Source organism: Benincasa hispida, chromosome 11 (assembly GCF_027475165.1).
Source record: "Benincasa hispida cultivar pf3 chromosome 11, pf3_genome.v1.1, whole genome shotgun sequence".
NCBI classification, from domain to species: domain Eukaryota; kingdom Viridiplantae; phylum Streptophyta; class Magnoliopsida; order Cucurbitales; family Cucurbitaceae; genus Benincasa; species Benincasa hispida.
Window position 1 is genome coordinate 12,646,111 of NC_143488.1, and position 22,405 is coordinate 12,668,515.

Sequence of the window (22,405 nt, forward strand, 5' to 3'; positions counted from 1 at the left end):
TAGTTGAAAATTAAAATCCAAAAAAAAAAATACAATCAATTCCATTTATAAAAACAGCACCAGATACTCAACTCAACTCAAGTCAGCCTCTAACACGGACAATAATTATCACACAACCCAACTTCATCTAACAATAATTACCAATTCAACTAACTCTGTACTTTTATCGCTCATCAAATGTCCCCAAGTGTGTAAATGGGAGAGTTTAGGGATAGTTATTGGAGTGCCAACAAATTTGTAGAACACGTGTCTAGGTTAATTGTCCGTTACGTTTCCTTTCCAGCGCTTTCGGCTTCCAATACCAATCTCTTTATATTCCTTACGTATAATCAAGGCCAATTTTCTCATTATTCACCAAGATAATACTCCTCCGATCAACTTCCTCCTTCTCCAATTTCTCTCTAATCATTTTTGATTTCTATGGCGATGCCTTCGCGTGAAGCAATTGATACTTTCATCAGCGTCACAGGAGCCTCCGAAGCCATCGCCGTTCAAAGCCTAGAGGTTTTTTAGCTATATTCTTCTTTCCCTTTTTCTTTTTTTGTAATCGCGTTGCCGTTCTCCCTTCCTGGAACGAAGATGATGATTTTGCCTCAGCTTGATTTTTGTTTATGCTCCCTCTGGACTGTTGATGTCGATTTTAGGACGTTTAGGGCGTTTAGGTTTAGGTCATTGCTTCTGAAACTAATTTTGTGGTTTGTCAATGGGAGTGTTTAATTTACTTAATTTTTCTATATTTTTGTTTTCGGGGGTTCTTTAATTTCAACTATGGATATGCGGGGTGGTGAAATTTTAGTTAAATTTAGTATCTTCTGGTCTCTTGGTTATTTGTTGGCAGTTCGTGGGGTGGGTGTTTTGCTGGCAGATGTGATAGTAAAGATTAGGAGGGGGGATACAAATGCTAAGCATTGATGATTAGTTAGACTTCTTTTTTGGTTGTTAATTTCTTCAATCAATTTCTTTTTTTGGTCTTACATTTAGGCACATGGTGCTGATCTCAATGCTGCTGTGAATGCATATTTCAATGAAGGAGATAGAAGTTCGTCTGTAAAGTATGCTACTAGTTCCGTTTCACTCCGTGTTTTCTTTTTCTAAACTTTTCTTTTGAAAAAGGAATTGAATTGCTTACCTGCATATCTATACATTCTTTTTTGTATCTAACCATATTCTGATGATGAACTTGAAACTCTTCCCATCATCTCCAGTGCACGTCAAACCTCTGTTTCTGGTGAATATGATTTCATGGACATTGATGATCCAGTTGAAGTTGAACCCCAGGGTCCTCCTCGGTCTCTTCTATCTACAGCTAGAGAGATAATGAATCCATTTTCATTACTTGATCAAAATCTTCGCCAGGGGTTCTTTGACCGCACCTCTGATTTTACAAGTTCTGCTCCAGTTGTTACTCATCCAAGAGAGTTGAGGGAGATTCCCATAGAATTTAGAGATGGTGATCGACCGTCTGGCCAATCTGGCCATGAGCCGACAATTGAGGATGTCACTGGGACTCTAGATGCCCATGGTCCAGAGGTTCATGGGACTGTAATAATTGATGATAGGGAAGATGAAGAACCTCCAGTTGCTTCTATAGCACATGCACCAGATTTAGAGCATCGGGCTGTTGCAAGTAACATATCTCGTGACAGAAATGTTATATCTCGTGCCTTTGATGGTGATGAATTTCAGGACAGAAATGATATTGAAGAAGAAATGATTCGTGCTGCAATTGAGGCTTCAAAGAAGGATGTTGGGCAAGCTTATCCTAGTGATCCCATAACTACTCACACTGTATGCACTAACACTAAAAATGTGGTGTGGTTTTTTATTTTCTGTGGAGGCATTGCATCGTATTGTGGTATATTACTGATTTGGCTTTTATCATGATGGCAGGATTTAAACAACCTTAGAACTCAAGAACATCTTTCTCACTTGAATAATTTTGAATTTCCACCTGCAGCTTCATCTATCAAGGTTTTTTCGTCTAAAAGCCCCTTTTTGTCTCAAAGCTTACACCATCTCATGGTTGACTTGTATTGACAATGCAGCCAGAGGAAGAAATCCCTCAGCGAGGGGAGAATATTGGAGGATCGAAAATAGAAGCTTCTAAGTTACCTGAGGTGGACGTGGAGCTGAGGAAAGTCAGAGCACTAAATGGAAGGTATTCTTTTCAAGAACTGTATTATCTGTAAACTATGCTAGCTAGATTCATTTGGATTGCTTTTGGAGTTACCAAAAGAAATTATAAGAAAGTCTTAACTGTCAATATTGTTTCGTAAAATGACTATTTATATAATTTATCTAGTTTGAATCACTTTCCGATCTAGCTATCAGGTGGATAGAAACTTTGAAATTAACTATCCTAAAAATTTGCACCTTCTCCTGCAAAATTTTAAAAGATCCAATTCTATCCTTCCATACACACACACACACACACACAATTAGTTCTCCTAAATCTTATGAAATAATTTATATTAAAAAAGCTTTACTTGCAATTTTAATCATTTATAATTTTAAATAATTATCTTATAATAAATTAGGCATTAAATAACAATATGAAATAATTGCAATGGTATGCCTACTTTGGTCACGATAGATGAATCACAAGAATTTAGTATTAATTTTTCAAACACCGAAACATACATTTTCAGGTTTAAGATTGATATTTACCTAACACTAATTTACTTCATTTCAAAATTGATTTTCTTCAAAATATAGTTATCTCCAATTATTTTGAAAGTTACAACAATCTCAAACTAAGCTTTAATATAAATTATCATTAACTTGTTTATTATGATGCCTACTGAGTAGGAGAGTCTGTAATTTGTGTTGTATTGTTTGATGCAAAAGGCTGATGATGTTATATTGGAAAAATTCAGGATGGAAATGGGAAGCACGTCTGCTCAAGTTGAAGTTGAAGACCTAGAGGAAGATAATTTAGTTAGGCATCGATCTAAACGCAAGTCCTATGTTGAGCCTGCAAAGGGGGTTGAAGTAGATGTAGACCTTTCATCTAGTCCCAAGCATTCCGATACTAGTAATAATCCACAGCACAATGGGAATATCTTTCCTTCTGATGAGGTATAGAGTCTGGCATGTCCATATTTCTTTTTTCTGCATTGTTATGATAAAAAGATTTTTCTTCTTAGCTGCTGATTTGTAACTATCTGTTTTAACTGTTGACCTTCTCTGTTGAAGTGGGGTGGAATTTCTTCAGAGGAGCATGATGAAGCAGTCATGCTTGAGGCTGCCATGTTTGGTGGAGGTTCTGAAGGAAGTTCATATCGTTTTCCATCTGCACCTCATGAATTCATGAGAAATCAAGGTTCATATATGCAGCCAGCCCCTCGCCCTCCTTCACCCTCTTTAGTAGCTCAGCGTTTGATAAGGGAACAACAGGTTTGGCTTTGGTATTAAGTGGAAAAACTGTTCAATTGGTTGCCATCTACTGTGTCTAATTGCAAGTCACTTGCGCATGCAGGATGATGAGTATCTTGCAGCCTTACAAGCTGACAGGGAAAAAGAACTAAAGGCCATGGCAGAAGCTGAAGCTGTTCGTGAAAAAGAAAGACAAAGAGAGGAAGAATCCCGTCAGAAATTGGATGCTGAGAAGGTAATTCTGGTCATTTCTGTAGCTCTCTTCTGGAGATCCCTTTTCCCATCCGTTGTAATTAATTCATAGAATATTACATATATATTTGAGAGAAGTTACTTGTGTGTGTGTGTGTGTGTATTATATGTCTGTTTGCTCTCTTGTACTCTCAGGGGATTCAGGCTCCACACAGAACATTGTACTCTATTCTGAGTAGTCTCGACAAACATTACATCCCATTACTGATTGTTATAGTTATGAACTTTATCTTCTGAGGTATAATAGGACAAACTAGGGTAATGTGTCCATGTGAACATGTAATAGATTTTTACAACACGTTGAACACTGATTGAACAAATTAAATATGAGTTCGATACTTGTGAAACTTATCTCTAGCAATTGTTAACCACGACAGAGCTATCTATTGATTTCCTCTCAAATAATTGTTTGTCATTTGATACTACTTTTATAAGATGCTAAAATGATATGTTGGGAAATATACAATAAATTTTAAGAGTAAAAACATCAGACTTATGTTTTCAAAAAAAGAATATATAAATGCACTAGTACTTTGAAATTTTGTATAGAATGTTAAATGATTAAGGCTTTTATCACTAGAAATAGGTAATTTGTTTCTTCAACCTCTTAGAGCGGTGTTGCGTTGCATATTTCAACACTTCTTTTAGGTGTCTAATATGAAAATATCATAAGGTACTAACAAATTCATAGCGGGAATTTCATTAAAATGCATATAAACTATTTTATATATTACACATTTTTAATAGATGTGTCCTTGTGGTATCCGTCTTCTATCCATGTCCTTGCTTTATTTTATTTTATTTTCTATTAGCGTTTTTGTGGTAACTTGATAGAAATTAACTGGAGGTTATCATTTTTCTCTATACCAAACTGACGTTGTTGCTCAGTTTCTCATTTATTCAAAGGCTGTTTAATGATCCAAAAATAGTGTTTGGATAACATAGCATTATTTTAATCCATGGTGGCCACCTACCTAGGATTTTATATCCTACTAGTTTTCTTAACACCCAAATGTGGTAAAATCAAGCAGGTTGTCTCGTGAGATTAGTTGAGATGCACGTAAGCTGGCTTGAACACTCACGAATATTTATTAAAAAAAAAAAAAAGATAACATAGCATTGCTGTGATGAATATTGATCTTCAAATGAATGTTCCTTTCCGAAACCTTTTGTTTGGGTTGGTTAGGTGTAATTTGTACTGTAATTCCTTTTATAATGGTGAAATATATTTTAACTTCCGCAAGATATATTTGGTCCATATATTCCACATTTTTGGAATTTAGGAACAATTAGCAATCTTCTGTTCTAGATGTTCACTCCATGGTTTTTTAATTAGCAGGAACTCGAAAGATGCTTGGCAGAAATAGAAGCTTCTCTTCCAAGTGAACCAAGAACAGATGATGAGAATGCTGTGACACTATTAGTGCGCATGCCAGATGGCAGTCGCCGTGGTCGTCGATTTCTCAAAACTGATAAGTTACAGGTGAATTTTATAAAGGTTGTTGACGGTGGATTTGTATTCTATGCCCCTCTCTTTGCCTTACCAGTTACCGCCTGTGATATGTTTTGTAGTGTCTCATGGACTTCATTGATATTGGTAGAGTTGTCAAGCCTGGCTCCTATAGACTGGTGAGTACATTCAATATGCTAAGACGAGCAAATATCATGTGTCCTGTTTCTCGGTCAAGTGATTATTTTTGTCTTTCTTCCAAGACTATATAGTAATTCCGATGCTATGCTAACTAGAGAGTAAGAACAAATTTGGAAGGGGTGTGATTTGTCAATAAACAATCAAAATTTATTTTAAAACCCAACAGAGACATTTGATTATTTGATCATTTGCTTGAAGAGTAGACATTTACTTTGTATGAATGAAATACTTACATATCCCAGGTCATGGGAGCTAAAATAGGAAGTTCAAAAGTTAGATCAAAGACTAATACAGAATCTAATGATTAAACCTATGGTTAATATTTTGGAGATTTCATCTGATGTATGTATGTATCCATGGAACAGGTGAGGCCATATCCTCGAAAAGCGTTCGGAGATGGGGAGGGTTCATTAACGTTGAATGAACTTGGACTTAACAGCAAACAAGAAGTTTTGTATCTGGAGTTGATTTAATTGCAACTGCATCGGTTCTGAACCACGGAAATTTAAATGACATATACATGAAAACTACATCGTCTTCCCTCTCTGTTGGAGCTTTGTTTGTGTGGATGAAACAGAGATGGCATTTGAAGGTATAAATAATGATCTTTGAAGTGCAAAATATTTGTTGATCCTTGTGCCGTGGAGGTTGTTGCCTGTATGCAGCTTTTCCTGTTAATACTATGATTTTAGAAATCATATTGAATTATGTGGCTGCTGCTTTGTACATGACTAGAGTTCAATTCATTTTAGACGCAAACGTTGCATATGTTAGATTGTTAGCCTAAATCTTTAGATAGCTCCACAAAATGGTTATTTTGGTTCTGATGTTTCCTTGTCATTTTCATCTTTTGGACATTTCAGAGCCTTGATAAATCAGCTTCTTTCTGGTTTGAAGGACATGATTCAAGCTTTTATATCAAAAGAGCAAATGGAGGATGAAGAGACATACTTTGGAATATGTCGAAAAAGTGTGTGGGAATTTGAAAAAAGAAGTGGATTTTCAAAAATTGAAAAATAAGGAAAATTATTTATACCATAGTAAAGTTTTAATCTTTTTATAGACGTTGATAGAAGTCTATCAATGATAGACGTTGATAGAAGTCTATCATTGAGCGTTTAGAAGTCGATAGAGGTTGATAGAGTTTATCAATCTTTTAGAAAAAAAATTATATTTTAAACCAAATCAATTTTGAAAAATTAATAAGTTAATGCTTTTGTGTAATATATATTTTAATTTTTAATAAATTTAGAGGTTCAAGAAGTTTTTTTTAAATCTTAATTAAAGTAACTTTTAACTCACGTGTTTTTTTATTTATTTGTCAAGACTTAACAATTTTGCACTTTAAAATCATTTAAAGTTGTATTAACCCTTTTTCTAAAAAAAAAAACAAAACAAAAGAAAGAATTTTTTTATAAAGGTATTTAGATTCGGGGTTAGGTTGAAAGATTTTTTAGGTTCAATTTAATTGTTCGAGTTGTAAATTTTTCAATCCAAATAACTCCTATTACAAAATGAATCAAATTCAACTTAATCATGAAATATTTGGATTGGGTTGGTTTTGGATAATTGGATTATTTATTTAAAATTTTGTTCGAAAATGTAAATATATAAAAATATAATTTAATTATTTTTATATATTAAATTAAGATTAACAATTCAATTTCAATCTATATATTGAAAATTTTCTTTTTAAAATGCAATGAAACTATTTTTAAAAATTGTTGACGAATAAATTATTCAAAAAATATTAAAATTAAATAAAATTAAAATCAATATATGTATAAATAATTGTGTTATAAGTAATAAAAATTATAATTTAAAGTTAATAATAAATTCGGGTTGGTTTGAGTTGGTATTTGGTTCTGATGTCCCGAAAATCCTAATACTTAATGTGATGAGGGAAGAGCAAGGGGAGGGAAGGGTGCAAAAAGAAAAAAGTATTTTTTAAGTGAAAAAGAAGCAATTATAAAGGTTTAAAAGGTATTTTTAAGTGTACACTCTTATTCTCATGCTATTTAAGTATTTATGATCTAAGTGGAACTTTTCTTTTTGGATAATAATGCTCTCAAATTTTTAGTGCAACGGAACTAGAGAATTCAAACCTTAGACCTTTTAATCACAACATAAACGATATATCAATCGAAAATACTTTGTCCATAACACTAAATAAATATTCAATTCATACATAATGAAATTCTAGTCCATGACATGTCAGGGTAAACCAATTTGAAACTGAACTTTTCAGTTGAATTTCAGACTTGGATTAGTGTCATAACTTGTACTTTCTGATGAATGCATTGATTGGATTACAAATAAAGGCTTGGTATCTGATGGAGTTTCAGATTAAAAACAAAAAAACAAAGATTTTAGAGTTAGAATTCTTGTTGAAATAGGTGATGTTTTGGAGATTAATTTAATTGTCGACTTTGTGCAATAAGTTGGGGTAAATTTGAACATACATATTACCAGTTTAATGTTTAATTTGATGAAATAGAAAATTTAAGATAAAAATTTAGGATTTGTTTAATAGAAAATTTGAAGACAATAGATTTAATAAGAACATAATTGTATTTCAAGTTATCATATACGTGTTTGGTAACAGATTTATAAACTGGATTATAATTTAGATAATTATTGAAAATGTAATTGATATTATGTTTATAAATGATCAAAAATTTTGTAGTCGTGCACTAAATATTAGTTAACAATCAATATTATTAGTTTATTTGTAAACATCTTTTATGTTCTTTTTATATGATTATTATTTTATAATATTATATAAATTATATAATATATATTTTACTTTTCAAAAAAAGGCATTGAGTTTATAATATAATTTTGTACTTTAAAAATTCAAAATTCAAAATGTGGATATAATGAAAACATAAAAGTGTTATTTTCAGAATTTGCACTGTTTGGATACAAAAATCTGAAAACAATTTTCAAAAATAGAATCCGAGTTGTCTACCAAACACATTCATTTAACTCAATGAATTTGGGAACATAAAACATAATCTAGATTCTCTATCAACATGTCTTATTAACCCGATCTTATTTCTCAAACAATAAAGAGAACAAGATAGATTAATTTAAAGTTAGTAAGAAATTATATACTTAATAAATTTTAGATCTATTTCTTAAGATGATTAATAACAATACTTTATATTTAATAACAAAGTATTTCACATACCCAATTCTTCAAAACATTACTTTACAAACTCTATTATCTTTCTAACCTGATTTAACATGAAAACTCACATAAAGAACCCTAAAATCAATGGAGTTCAAAAGAAGAAAAAAGAAGAAGAATATGATGAAGTTGTCTGTCTTTATTGAATAAAAGAAGTGGAAGACCTTCAAAAGGAACATCATAGAAAGAAATTGTAATGAATACTTGCATAAAGAATTAAAGAATTACAACAAATCAAATGTAGACTTTAAAAAATAACAATGCCTATGCTTCTATAGTTTTAATACTCAACAAATAAAATCTTGTATCTCCAACAAAAGAATGAAAGAATAATCAATCACCCATTTCTATACTCTCGCTTCTACCCTACAAAGAATTTTCATTTTTGTATAACAAATTACAATTGAAATCAAAAGAATGGAAAAAATTAATCAAGAAGTTGGATGGTTAAATGAAGATGAACTTCCAGGAACTTCTGCTGGTGACCAAGCTGAGACAGTGTAAAGTGGCTGATCTTCCCAAGTTAGACAAAGTGCTTGAGCTGCTCCTTCTTCTTCTTCTTCAATCTTTGTGACATTGAATCCATGAGCTGATGAGTACATTTTCAGGAGGAATTGAGTCTGAAGAAGCTCTCGATCGTCGCAAATCCCGATGCATTGCAGGCCTCCTTGCTGCTCCATATCCTTCTTCCATTTCTTAAATCCAACATGTCTTTCATACCTCTCCCTTCCTTCACATGCTATCATGTTCCTTATCTCCCTCCCAAACATGTCTTCAATTTTCAACCGGGCTGAGCTGTCGGGTGGAAGACTAGCGTCGAGGGAATCAAATATGGCGGCGTAATATTTCAGTGTGGCTGCAACTCGAGTCTCCAACCTCGGTTCGTTGTGCTCAGCGGCTTCTTGTTCAGCCATGACAACAATGCTTGGGTTTGTGCTTCTTATAAGCCCCAAAAAGTCCCTCAATGCTCCTCCATTGCCATCATACAATGTCTTGTGCAGTTGGAGAATGCAATTCACTCCTACACTTTCTTGCTCCTTGACATGAAGCATCCATAGCCTCACATCCTCCAATCGGTCCACCACGGCATGGAACTCGAATGGCAGCCTCAATGCCTCAGCGAACCCTGCTAGCCTATCTCCTGTTTCGTTCAATTCCTGCTTCGACTCACCGATCCCGGTGATTCGCACATGACTTGGAGGGTTTGTTCTAGATGCCAAACTTTGGAACAAGCTTGGCCATTGCAGCCCTTGCTTTATGTCAAAGTCTATGATGTGAACCCTGTCTTTCCCTTCAAATGCTCTTAGCAACATCTCATTTGCAGTGAAGTGGATGAATTTCGGGATTGGGCTCACCTCGTTTAGAAGCCGTAGCGCTGTCCCGGTATCATCCTCAATCCGATCATATTCCCTCGGTGTCGTTATGTAAAACACCTGTGGCCAAACTCTGCTCACCCTAACTGCTAAAGCTTCTGTGTAATATGCAATCAAACGTGTAATTGGTGATGAGCCTTTTGGTGAAGCTTGACTCCCAAGTTTATCTATCAAATGGTTAATCAAACCAATGTTCTTTGATCCAATTGCTTCTACACATGCCATTAGAAGACTTATCAGCTCAAACCCTTCTTCTTCTTCCCTTTCATTCTCTAAACCAGAACCTTGATGATGATGATATGAAGGATTTCTTGAGCTTCCATTCCCAATTTCTGGCACTGATGTTGTTGCTGCTGCTGCTGCTGTAACATTCTCTGTTGGTAATCTTCTTCTCAATGCAAATCTCTCACTTTCTGATGATGAACTCGACCCCGAACCCGAACCAGAGCCTTCATGAGCCTTCACATGGCTGCTTTCTCCATCATTTCCTTCTCCCAAATCGGCGATCTCAGACAAAAATGGCGACGGTGACGAAATTACTTCACTTCCTGGAAGAAAACAGAGTCCTTCTTCATCCCCATCAGGCTGATGAAACCAGAAACTCCCACCCCCACCGCCGAATTGGCTCAGAAATAGTCTGTCTCCAGCGTCGTCTCTGCATTCTCTCTTCCTTTTGGCGCTGTTAATGGAAGAATCATCATCATCAAACCCAACTTGCTCTGCAATTCTCTTCAAGTTCTTACCTTTCCCTTTCCAAAACTCTTGCTTGATCTGCTGGTTGGTGGCGGATAGCGGCGGGAGCCTGATGTTCTGCTTCTCGACAGAGAGTGCAACCGGGCGGATTGACGGGGATCGGGCGGTGGCAGAGGTGTCTTTAGAACGGGAAAAGCTGCAGGGCAAATCCAATCTCTGTGTGCTCATTGAAGTGGGCAACTGCAAATGGCAAGCTGGAAATGGCGGCTGTGCTTCACTTCTCAATCGATTCCTTGGCGAGAGCAATGTTGAACTAGAACACCCAGCCAACATCCTCTATCTTCTTCCAACTCTTTTGCTTCGTTTTTCTAAAAAAATCAACACACCCCCACAAACCTATTTTTCCTTTTTTTCCCCTCTGTTTTTCTAAATTCCTTTTAGAGTTTATAAGTCTTTAAAAAAAAAAAAAAATCAATTCCCTTTAAGACCTAAAAAGAATGAAACTACGTGAGTGTGTGAACAATTCCGAAAAATGATATGGACAAAGAATAAAAAAGAAAAAGAACAACAACAAGAGGAATCCGATGAGAAACAAAGGAAGAATCAAAAGAAACACTGTGTGTGGCAAAATGTGTGTCCTAAAATTCAATCCCAACCCCAAAAGAAAGAATGAAAGAATGGGAAATAGATTACAAGAAGAATACTGCCTATGAAAAGAAAATCATCGGATTCCCAAAGTTTCAGAGGAAGTTCATTGGAAAAAACAGAGAGAAGAAGATTTACTTACAAACTGATGAAGAGAGTTGAAGAACCATACTCGAGAATTGAAATCGAAGCAAAATCTGAGACTCAGAACAGAGGGTGAAGCCATCACAGCAAAATCGAATCAGAACAAGCAAATCCCCAAAACCCTTCCACCAAATTCGCACAACATTCATCCAACAACTGAACAAAACAGAGAAACAACACAAAAACCCACTAAGAACATACACAGAGAGAGAAATATGGGGTTTGGGGTTTTTTTTCTTTTTTTTTTTTTCCTTCTCTGTTTTTATGTTTAATTCAACTTCCATTTACCTGTCTCTGTCTCTGTCAATTTCCCTTGTTGTTGTTCTTTCTTTCTCTTCTCCTCTTAGTTCTGTGTGACTGATTTGATTTAGCAGCACTGAAACAAAAAACGATGGACCAGAGGGAGAAAAGAGTATTATGGACTGTGGGGACGATGATGGGTGTCCGTTGGATTTGAATCGGACGGTGGAGAAAGAGGGTGTAAGTGACCGTTGGAGTATGTCGGTGGAATATGACCGTTGAAGGAGGGGGGGGGGGAATTTAGGGGGTACGGCTTCACTCTCTGTTTCTTTTTCTTCGTGTGGAAAACGTCACGCTAGACGCACGTGACTTTCTGAATAAATTGTTTTTATTTTTATTTTTTCATTTCTTTTACGTAGACCGACCGTTGGGTTACGTTACAATGACATTTTGCTTTTTCTGATGTGCCTTTGGAAATTTACCGTCGTTAATTTCCTCTTTTATAACATCCTTTACACGTGGCATAGTTCGGGAGAAAATGCAAAATTTAAATCTAAATAAATTAATGAACTATTTTGTTTTTGTTTTTTTTTTTTTGCTTTTTCTTTTTAAAAATTAATATGGTTGAATTTTTGGTCAAATTTCAAAAACAAAAATAAGTTTTTAATAGCTACTTTTTTAGGTCCTGCTTGGTAATCATTTGGTTTTTTGTTTTTTTTAAAAAAAGTAAGCATATTTTATCAACATTTGTTACTATGATTTGCATCTTTAAGTACAATGTTGAATTCTTAGCCAAATTCATAACAAAAAACAGAATTCTTCTATAGGTGGTGGAAGAAACTACGACATGTCGTAATCAAGTTTTTTAAATCATTGTTAAAAAGTAGATAATCAAGAAAGAAGAAATTTGGTGGTGCAACAATCTATTTGTTTAATTTTGAAAAAAAAAAAAATCAAAAACCAAATACGATCTTATTATTTGGTAAATTTCGGCTTGCAAGCTGAAAACGTTGATAACAACGTTTGGTAAATATTAGTGTTAAGTTGTTGTGATTAGCAATTATTAAAGTTAGTCATAGTATTTGGTAAATAAATATTAAATTATCTTGCTTTAGATATAATAACTAAAATAGACATATTATTAAAATTTTATTTTTTATAATTTGAAATAATGAATTAAAATGGTATATGTTGTTTGCTTTAAATTAATTTTTAAATATTAAAGAAAATAATTTTATTCAGGAAAAGTCAATATGATATAATCTTTTTTTTTAAAAAAAAAAAGCGAGAAAGAAATAAATATATAAAATAAATCATAAATTTAATGGATAAATTTGAAAATTAAAAATTAAAAATGTAACTAAATGTTAAAAGTTAGTAAGAAACTAATTGTAGAATAGTTGTGAAATCATCATATTATAAAAATGATTTAACAGATTTAATCTTAAATCTATTTTATCAAATATAAAAGACTCAAATTTTATTATAATCACTCCAATCTCATCCAAAAGTAATCAAAACACACCGTGATTAGTTTTTCTAAATCCTAAATAGGTTAGATTTAGATATGATTAGTATTAAACTTATTTGAGTCTATCCAATAAAGTTTTTTAAACAAAAATCGTTTTTTTTCTTCTTTAAAAAAAGTGATACTTATCCCAAATTTAATGGTGAATCTGATGAAGTTAAAAGTCAGGTATCAAAATGCATTAACTTAGTAAAGTTTGAATTTTTCCTCTAATTTTGTCCTTTTGTTTTGAATTGAAGAGAACAAAATACTCTCACTACTCATTTTTATAGATTATTTAATATAAGAACTTGTTGTATTTAAATAAATATTGAGTAGAATATAATATAATCAAATATAATTTTATTAAAATACTACTTACATGGTAAAATAAGAATATTTTTTTTAAATGAAGTTTTATAGAATCAAAAAATTACCACACTTCAATGGAGGAGAACAAACGAACATATGACTTACAAGAGAATAAAAGCCAATAAAAAAGTTACTAGACCAAATAGGGTAAATTAATATCAACTAATGTATGAGCAGTATGGTTCCAGACCCAATGAACAAATCATAAGTAAACAGAAATTGATCACCCTTTTATTTCTTTAAAAAATTGATCACTTTTTTTTTTTAATAATAGCGTTAATCTATATTTATTATAATAAAACTATTTGATTCCCGGAGATAACCATCAAATATCTGATATGATCCATTAAATTGTGTTTGAATTAATAGTTTAAATACATCCAAGAATGACCTAATTATGATCCCAACTATTTTTTTAGTTCAATAATTATTGTATAATATTTTAATGCTACGCTCGTGTAGTAGACAATTATGATTATAGATGATTAGTTTGTTAAATTTAAACCCCTTAATGTGAGTTTTGATCATTCAATCCCCAAATTTCCCTAAAATAAACTCCTTGAGAAGAATTAGACAAACTATCAGTATGAATGACCTTTAGATTCCACCAAAAGTGAGTATGACCGTAATCAAATGCCAATTTTAAGTTGTAAATGTTAGAGTATTTAGTATTAAAATGTAATAGTTTGACATTATATTATTTCACTAACTGTTATTTAGTTAGCTTATTGTATATGTAAAAGTTTATTGGGTCTTAGATTTTCTAGTATTTAAGCTAACTTTCATTTCACTTGTAAAAGTTGAGAAACCCTAATCTAATTCTCCATTGTTTTTCCGTCTCTTTTTATTTTTCTTTATCTCTCTCTAAAATCTTCACATGGTATAGAGCCAAAGCTTCAGTTGAAAGAACATCCACATACTCTACCATCCCTAGTTTGAAGACAAAGGAATGGCTAAGACTGTAGAATAAGGCTTAAGGCCCAAATAGAGCTTTAACAAGATATATCAAACCCACACGGCCCAAATCCCTGTGGCCCATATTTTTAAACCTTTGAATAACATATATGTTGAAAGTGGTGTGTGTGACAAACATTATATCGATGTGTAGTCTATTTTATAAGTTACGCCTCTTATGATTCAACAAACGTTTATTCCTTTCCTTTTTAGTTTAATCAATTGTGGAAGTGGGAAATTGAAGCATTACTTTTTTTTTTTTTTGAAAATAATTAAACCATTAATTTTTTAAAAGAGTAACATGTAACCTTATTTTCTAAACTAGGTTTGAATTAGCATTTAATCTAATTAATTTTATATAATATTAAATAAAACTACATGTACTTAAAATATATACACACTTAACTTTCACGTAACATCTGAAGTGAATTTGTTTAAAAGAAAAAAAAAAAGTGACGAAGAGGAAATATACACATCGAAATGGTGCTCTTTAAAGAGTATAATGATATATTAATAGTTTGGGTGGACCGAGGTCTTTTCTGTCTCCTTAGGAATGGTTTAGTTTGAGGGTTTTTTTTAATGACAATTGACACAGACATCTAAAACCCATATTTGTTTCATAGCTTTTAGCACTTTACCTGGGAATAAGTAATTCTCAAGCATCCTCTTTCCTACAAACAAAAAATTTCTTTTCCCTTCTAAAATTGAGTGTTTTCTTTTTTTCTCTCTTCTTTTGCTTTTCATTTTATATATAATTTCATTTTGAATATAGTTAATTAATTAATTAATTAGTATTAATTTAATAAAATTAATATAAATATTTATTTTCATAAATAAATAACGGTTAATTTATTTTCAATAAAAATTATTAAATGCAATTACTTATTTACCAGAGTTAATTAATTAGTTAACAATATCTTAAATATATTTAATTAATAAACTAATTGAGTTAATACACAAAATTATTTTTCAATAATAATAATTTATTACATATTTTTTTTTATAATCAACTAATTATTTATTGAGATTAATTTTAATTTGATCCTTCATTAAAAATATAGAATCATTATTGATTATTTGTAATTGGTTAATTATTTATTGTGATTAGTTTTCATTACTTCATTTATTATTAACATATCATATATGTGTATAGATATATAAAACAAGTATTCTTTATTCATATATTTATCTCATTTTTGACATTTTAATATGATATATTATTTATTAAAAATATTTTCTTTTATTATTTAAATTACTAATATTGAACTTAATTAAAAATTAATATGATATATTAATTCATTAATTTTAGTGATAAGTTACTCAATTTTCAAATATTTATAATTAAAATTATTATTGATTCTTAATTAATTCATTTCTATCACTATATTGAATAATATTTATTAATTAATTAATTAATTGATGGAACATGAGACATACACAGCAGAATTAGGATATAATTACACTCTAATTGTTTTTAATTTAAAAGAAAATAGCATGTATTTGAAGAAAAAACAATGAATTAAAAGGGATGGGATACAACTTTTGTAGCTCCCGAACAACCCTTTTTCTCGCTGAATCTCGACCCGAACTCTTTCGGACCACAACTAGAGTTGACCTACTATCCTCTGGACTCAGAACTGAGTTGTGGGACCCGGTGGATGAAGAAAACGAGAAATGGAAAATAAAATGGATCTTTGGTTTTGGGTTTTCCCTTTGTTTTTTAGCTCAATTTTGAAAAACTAAATTTGACAAAATTGCAAGAAAAACTTTTTCAACTAAATTGAAAAGCCCAATTTATAGAGAAAAAAAAAACCATGTAACAATTGCATTAACCAAATCCATAAAAACCCAACACCTATAATCCACTATTTTAGTGGGCTTAATGTCTCCACTATAAGCCACACTTAGCCCACTATTTTGTTAGTGGAATTATCCAACAAAAGTTTGGATTTTCCCACTAACTTTAATCAAAGGGCAAAATAGTCATTTCGTCAAAGTCAAACTTTGACCAAACATTTTAACTTTTTATGATTTTTTCCGTATTGACTAATTTTGACCTCCCGAGCATGAATACGCATTCATTTTCTCAAAATTCAAATCACATTTGAATATAAGATCGGTCAAAGTTTGACTTTTCAAAGTCAAAAGTCAATTCTTTGACTTTTTACATCTTTGACCATTTCCATCATTTTCGAGCTTTCGAATATGAACGTATTCATATTCTTGATATTTAAATCACATTTAAATATTAAAGTTGTATCTCTAAACTGAAAAATCCGACCACTATATCACATATACTTGTCGGTTTCTCTCTTTTCACCTAATTCGAACAATTCGAATCATTCTATCATACTGTTCTAAGTTTATTCCATATGAGCTAGTAGGAGAACCTAATGGACCTATAGATCATGGGCTCCAACGATCCGAGATTAGCTGGTTAAACTCTTTAGACGGAGCTAATCAACATTCGTTAACTAACGGGTCATTCCACTATAATCCCGTAGTTGCACTCCCCTCACTATAGATATATTTGTATCCATTTGATATAACCATGAGTAAGCTAATCCTTCACAGGTTGTTTGTAATCTCGGTTGGGTCATAAAAATCGTTTTACCCCCAAGACTACATCATGTTCCTTAAGTTCTACCGATCCTCTAATGAACAATTGGTTTAAGGTCCAACCTATAAACCAAATTCCTCTCGGGCCAAGGAGAGGGTGGGGCCCCTTGTTCAAGACCTGGATTCAGTACTAAAGGAAACAACCTATCTACTATCCCTATAACGAGTAGGAGAATTACGTTTTACACCCTATGTTCCCAGCTATCCACCCGATCTTACTTTTGAAATGGAAGGCTTATTGGGCCAGCAATATTGAGCTACCCTCACCTATGCAGATCTAAGGATAATTTCGAGTGAACAAAAGTTCATAGTTAGCTCAAGATTAAGATTAAGTTACCTAGGTCATCAATTAACGAAATAGTCAGTTTTATACATAAAACGGCATTTGGAATGTAAAAAATGACTATTTCATGGTTCAGTCTTATGTAAACTCTTTACATAGGATGCCCCCACTCACATATCTCTATATGAACGATTCAGGATCACGTCGTTTGTACTAACTACAAAGTAGACCGCATCCATAGTGTCCCCAAAATAAGGCGCCCAACCTTATTCATATACTATAGATCATTTTTGCTATATATTTGAACTTGATCCACATTTATGTCACCACATAAAGTTCAAACTACATTAAATAGCCCCAGGACCTTAGTTTATTGGATTCAAGATTACAATTTCAATAACAACTTTATTGAAAAACAAAACAGAATATGTTTATTAATTTACAAACTTCGAGTTTTAGGACATAAAATCCAACATTAATGTATTAAATTTATATAAGATTGTCATGTTTAATTTCATAAATTAAATACAAACATATATTTTTTTAATTAAATTTTAATAGTATTTTCCATGCACAACCAAACGCACAGTCATCACATATCTTGTGAGCTAATTAGACTAAAGGGTATGGTTGACACACTATGTGTAAGTTGGATTCCTCAGCTTCCACCAAGGGATAGGTTGGCCCAAAATAGGGGTGTGCATTGAAACCGCTAAAACTGAACCGAATACTAAATCGAACCGAAATCGAATTAATGTGGTTCGGTTCAGTTTGATATGTTTTCAAACCAAATTATTGCGATTCGGTTAGGTTTCAAAGTTGAAACTGAACTGAACCGTTTTTTTAATAAATATATTAAAAATAATACACACACATTGAAACCGCTAAAATTGAACCGAATACTAAACCGAACCGAAATCGAATTAATGTGGTTCGATTCAGTTTAATATGTTTTCAAACGAATTATTGCGATTCGGTTAGGTTTCAAAGTTGAAACTGAACTGAACCGTTTTTTTAATAAATATATTAAAAATAACACACACACACGCACGCACGCGCACACACAATTTAAAAATATGAAAAAGCAATAAAAACTAAAAAAAAATGGTAAAACCGAACTGAACCGAACCGAACCAAATATAATTTAGAAAAATATGAAAAAGCATTAAAATTTAAAAAAAAAAAAAACATTGAAACCGAACATATGGTTCGGTTCGATTTCAGAAAATATAATTTTAAAAATTTGTGGTTCAGTTCGATTTGAGTCCTAAACCAAATCAAACCAAATCGTGAATACTCCTGAACCCAAATGCTCAAATTCTCTTACGTTGGCACAATTCGCATTGCCTTGATCCGAGAGGCTGAGGTTGAGGGATGATTAGCCCAAATATGTGTCCAACTCTCGTCTCTGGACCCAATTTATCTTGTCTTAGACTTCAATTCTATTTAGCATATACTCTTTTCTTATGAAAAATTTAAATGTCTATACTTGAGAAAGGTTGTACTAAAACAAAACAAATAGAAATAACACAAATGTAGGAAGGTGGAAGGTGTTCATTTGAGCATATGTGATCGTAGTAGGTTCGTATGAACAAGCACACACGTGTAGACTTTTCACACACTCCATAATCTAGTGGCCTACATTGCCAAATGCCATCTCCAGATTTTTATATATTTATTTATTTTAATTTTGACGGTCCAAACTCCAAAGGAAGAATGTTAATTACAATAAAATGGTTGGAAAAGGGAGTTATCGAAAGGTACTACTGATGATGACGACATGTCGTAATGGTCTTCTTTTCCGGAATAAAAATTCAGTTATATATTAGACATTCTTGGACATTTCAAGATTGTTAATAAATAGAGAAACTTGTGGCCTCGTTTAATGATTTTTTAGTTTTTTTTAGAAAATTGCCAAAAAATAAGATATATTTAAATGGGTTACAAGACTTTTAGTACGAGTTTTTTAAAACCAAGACTTTTGGGATAAATAAACATGGAATTTCCATTATGCCTTTAAATACATTTTAAAAAATTATTATCTTGTTCTCTGTAACCTACGTTTTGTGATTTCCATCTTTCTACAAAATATGAGATTTTTATGTTGCAATTTTTTTAGCTTGCAACGTCTCGAAACTATCTTCCAACATTCAAATTTGAAAGGTCTAATTCCAAATCATTTTTATACTTGTTTTGGGTGATTTAGGATGAGTTTACACATGTTTTAGCAAATTTTTAACTATTTTTTTTTTTATCTCGCAACTATTTTGCAACTATCTTCCGGTATTCAAACTTAAAGGCCTAATTCTAAATAATTTTTAAACTTGTTTAGGTGATTTAGGGTTGGTACACATGTTTTAGCAAGCTTTTTAGGTTTTTTTTTTTTTTTTTTTTTTGTTAATCTTGCAACTATCTTACAACATTCAAATTTGAAATGCCAACTCCAAATCAATTTTATATTTGTTTTAGGTGATTTAGAATGAATTTTATACCTGTTTTAGCAAGTTTCTTAGGTAGAGGGTTTTTTGTTTTTTTTTGTTTTTTTTTTTTTTTGCAATTATTTTGCATAGATTTTAAAAAATATTGTGGAAAGTTGGATAATGAAACAAACAATTAATAGACAAATTAATGTTTATAAATTTCATTTTAAAAAGAAGAAATAAGAATTTAAATAACTATAATATGGGCCTTAACTCTTTTGTTAACTTAATCGTGGAGTTGTTCTTGACAAGTTTGAGTTGTTGAGAAAAGATAGGCAAGTCGAAGTTGAGGTCAAGGTCGAGAATGCAGGTGGCTCAAAAGAAGTAAAAGGTAGCATTAATGACCTCACAAATTTATGGAGGAAGGATACACGTGATATGTATGACTGTTAACAGAGATTTATTGAAGGGTTGTTTTTAAATATAGAAAAATGAACCAAATATTTACAAAATATAACAAAATTTTAAAACTATCAATGATAGATGTTGATAAAAGTCTATCAGTGTCTATCAACATCTATCATTGATAGTTCTAAAATTTTGCTATATTTTGTAAATATTTTCAACAATTTTACTATTTAAAATAATTTCCTTTTATTGAATGTATAAAGATTAAATTTGGATATTCTCAAAATACGCATATAGTTCATTACTTTTAAATTTTTGTAAAGAATATTTACTATTTAAACTCAATGAATGACCCTTCAAATTTTAAAATTCACCATAAAATTTATATGTTCTACAAATTTTTAACCACATGCATCACTATATATCTTTTTAACTAGTGGAGCAGACAGAAAAATATTTTTTTAATAAAAAATAGGTGTCACATCAACTTTTTATAAGTGTAACAAAACAAATCTAACTAAGAATGCTACCAAATACAAATTTTAAAGATTTACTTTTCTTAAAATTTAAATTGATTTATTAATTAATTTGTCAATCATTCTCTTAAATTAGAAAAAAAATCCCAAAATCATAGTTGATCTTTAGAAAAGTCTTTATTTTTTTTCTTTTAATACAATGTTAGGGTAGAAGATTAAATCTCTAACCTCTCGAAACGGAAAACATACAAATTTTATTTTTGCCTTATCTAAATTAAATATGCATTTATTGAGATTTAGAGTTACTCAATTTCTACCCATGTCTCTAAGGAATCTGTGGTTAACAAAAACAATAAAATTCTAGATTTATATAATTTTAAAATATATACTTTTTAAATTTAATTTAAAGATCTATTTATTTTTTAAGCTAAATAACAGTAGAAGCTTATGACTTCAACAGAAAGGAAGTTCCATCTTCTTGCCCAAAATGTGTTGCTACGATTAGTATTCTAATTTAACCTGTGTCTTCTTATCTTTATTTTCCAGGTCACCACCTCTTATCCAAATTAAAAATTTTGATCATTTACACGTGAAGATTATGTGAGATTTTCTTGATTAGATTTTGCTATCAATATTGGTTTATGTTAATTGGTAGAAACGAATGTTTTATGTTAAGAAGCAAATTTAAAGCATACCAAAAGATCCAAAAAAAAAAAAAAAAAATGAGATTCATAGACAAAACTTCGATCATAGTCGACACCCAAATTCACTTCGACTTTTTCTTGATGGAAGAAATACTCGAAATGAATGAGGTGAGTTACGAAAGATTCAAGCAAATTGAAAAAAGCAAGACTCAATAAAACTTGTTAAGAGTTCGAAATTGGCTGATTTGTTTTAGGGTGCTTAGTGTTGGCTCGTTTGGTTGTTGTCTAAGAAAATGTCTTATTAGGATGTCTCTTGAGTTGTTGTTTCTATTGAATTATTTTCCTTATTTGTTTTCCAACGATTCTTTTCTCTTAAGGATTCTTTCCTTATTTATATTCATGTCAATATTGAACAGGTCACGTTTCCTTTTTCTGCTGCATCTTTTTAAGGGCAAGTTGTTATCTTATTAGGGTTGCCGTTTTGATTGAACCTCTTTGTTTTGAAGGGTTTCATCTTTGTCTAGCGGCCGAACATGAGAAAAGAGATTATGAATTTCTGTCAATCTTGAAGTAGTTCTTGTCAATGATCTTTGTTGAGATGGTTATTCTTGATCTTAGGGTGAGCCTAAGATTTCTTCATTGCTTGAGAAGGGATTCTCTAACTTAGGGGAAGACTAAGTTTATTAAGTTAAGAGGTCTTCATAACAAGGTGGGAATATTACAATTAAGAGGTATTCTCACTCCTAGGGGGAACCTAAGAGATTGCATACTAATAATCATAAACTTAGGGGAAACCTAAGTTGCCTTGGGAGAAGATCTTGCACTTAGAGGGAGCCTAAGTGTTCATCTAGTGAATTGAGTTATTTGTGTGTCATTGCTTTTGTCATACATTTATAGATAAGTATAACATATAATTGCTTAAGTTCATATTAGCAAAAGTATCTTTTCACGGGTATATTCCCTCCTAGATATAGGTGATAGTTCACTAAATTGGGTTACCAAATTTTGTGTTCTGTCCATCTCTGTTTATCTTTTTACTTTCTAACTGTCCTTGAGATTATAGACAAAACGTGTGTGACATTACTATGATTAATTTTGTATATATTGAATAATTAGCTTGATTAGAATACAAATAAATAAAGAATAAATAGACATA

The 22,405-nt window shown here is 31.7% G+C and overlaps 2 protein-coding genes across 3 annotated transcripts; one reads left to right on the forward strand and one right to left on the reverse strand.

Annotated features, from left to right (window-relative positions):
- The first annotated feature begins 207 nt into the window (after positions 1–207).
- Positions 208–6,051, forward strand: SAY1 (Ubiquitin-like superfamily protein). Of its 2 annotated transcripts, XM_039047922.2 has the most exons (11): positions 208–504; positions 982–1,052; positions 1,206–1,788; positions 1,891–1,971; positions 2,046–2,158; positions 2,877–3,078; positions 3,196–3,396; positions 3,479–3,610; positions 4,967–5,110; positions 5,200–5,256; positions 5,644–6,051. In XM_039047922.2, exons 1-11 carry the CDS (start codon positions 421–423, stop codon positions 5,749–5,751), a joined length of 1,776 nt encoding a protein of 591 aa, XP_038903850.1. In that variant the 5' UTR covers positions 208–420; the 3' UTR covers positions 5,752–6,051. The 2 variants fall into 2 exon arrangements, with proteins under 2 accessions (XP_038903850.1, XP_090162909.1); XM_090306783.1 differs by lacking the exon at positions 982–1,052 and having other exon boundaries at positions 262–504.
- Positions 6,052–8,654: 2,603 nt separating this feature from the next.
- LOC120090336 (GRAS family transcription factor) lies at positions 8,655–11,754 on the reverse strand. The gene is made up of 2 exons (XM_039047920.2): positions 11,615–11,754; positions 8,655–11,482 (listed from the first exon to the last, which is right to left on the reverse strand). Exon 2 carries the CDS (start codon positions 10,868–10,870, stop codon positions 8,903–8,905), a length of 1,968 nt encoding a protein of 655 aa, XP_038903848.1. The 5' UTR covers positions 10,871–11,482; positions 11,615–11,754; the 3' UTR covers positions 8,655–8,902.
- Positions 11,755–22,405: the final 10,651 nt, after the last annotated feature.

What these genes read in the sequence shown, in the direction of transcription:
- SAY1 (XM_039047922.2), top strand. Translation starts at nt 421, where the DNA reads ATGGCGATGCCTTCGCGTGAAGCAATTGATACTTTCATCAGCGTCACA. An exon ending in GTCAGAGCACTAAATGGAAG is followed by an intron (nt 2,159 to 2,876) that starts GTATTCTTTTCA and finishes GGAAAAATTCAG; the next exon opens with GATGGAAATGGGAAGCACGT. An exon ending in TCAAAACTGATAAGTTACAG is followed by an intron (nt 5,111 to 5,199) that starts GTGAATTTTATA and finishes TATGTTTTGTAG; the next exon opens with TGTCTCATGGACTTCATTGA.
- LOC120090336 (XM_039047920.2), bottom strand. Translation starts at nt 10,870, where the DNA reads ATGTTGGCTGGGTGTTCTAGTTCAACATTGCTCTCGCCAAGGAATCGA.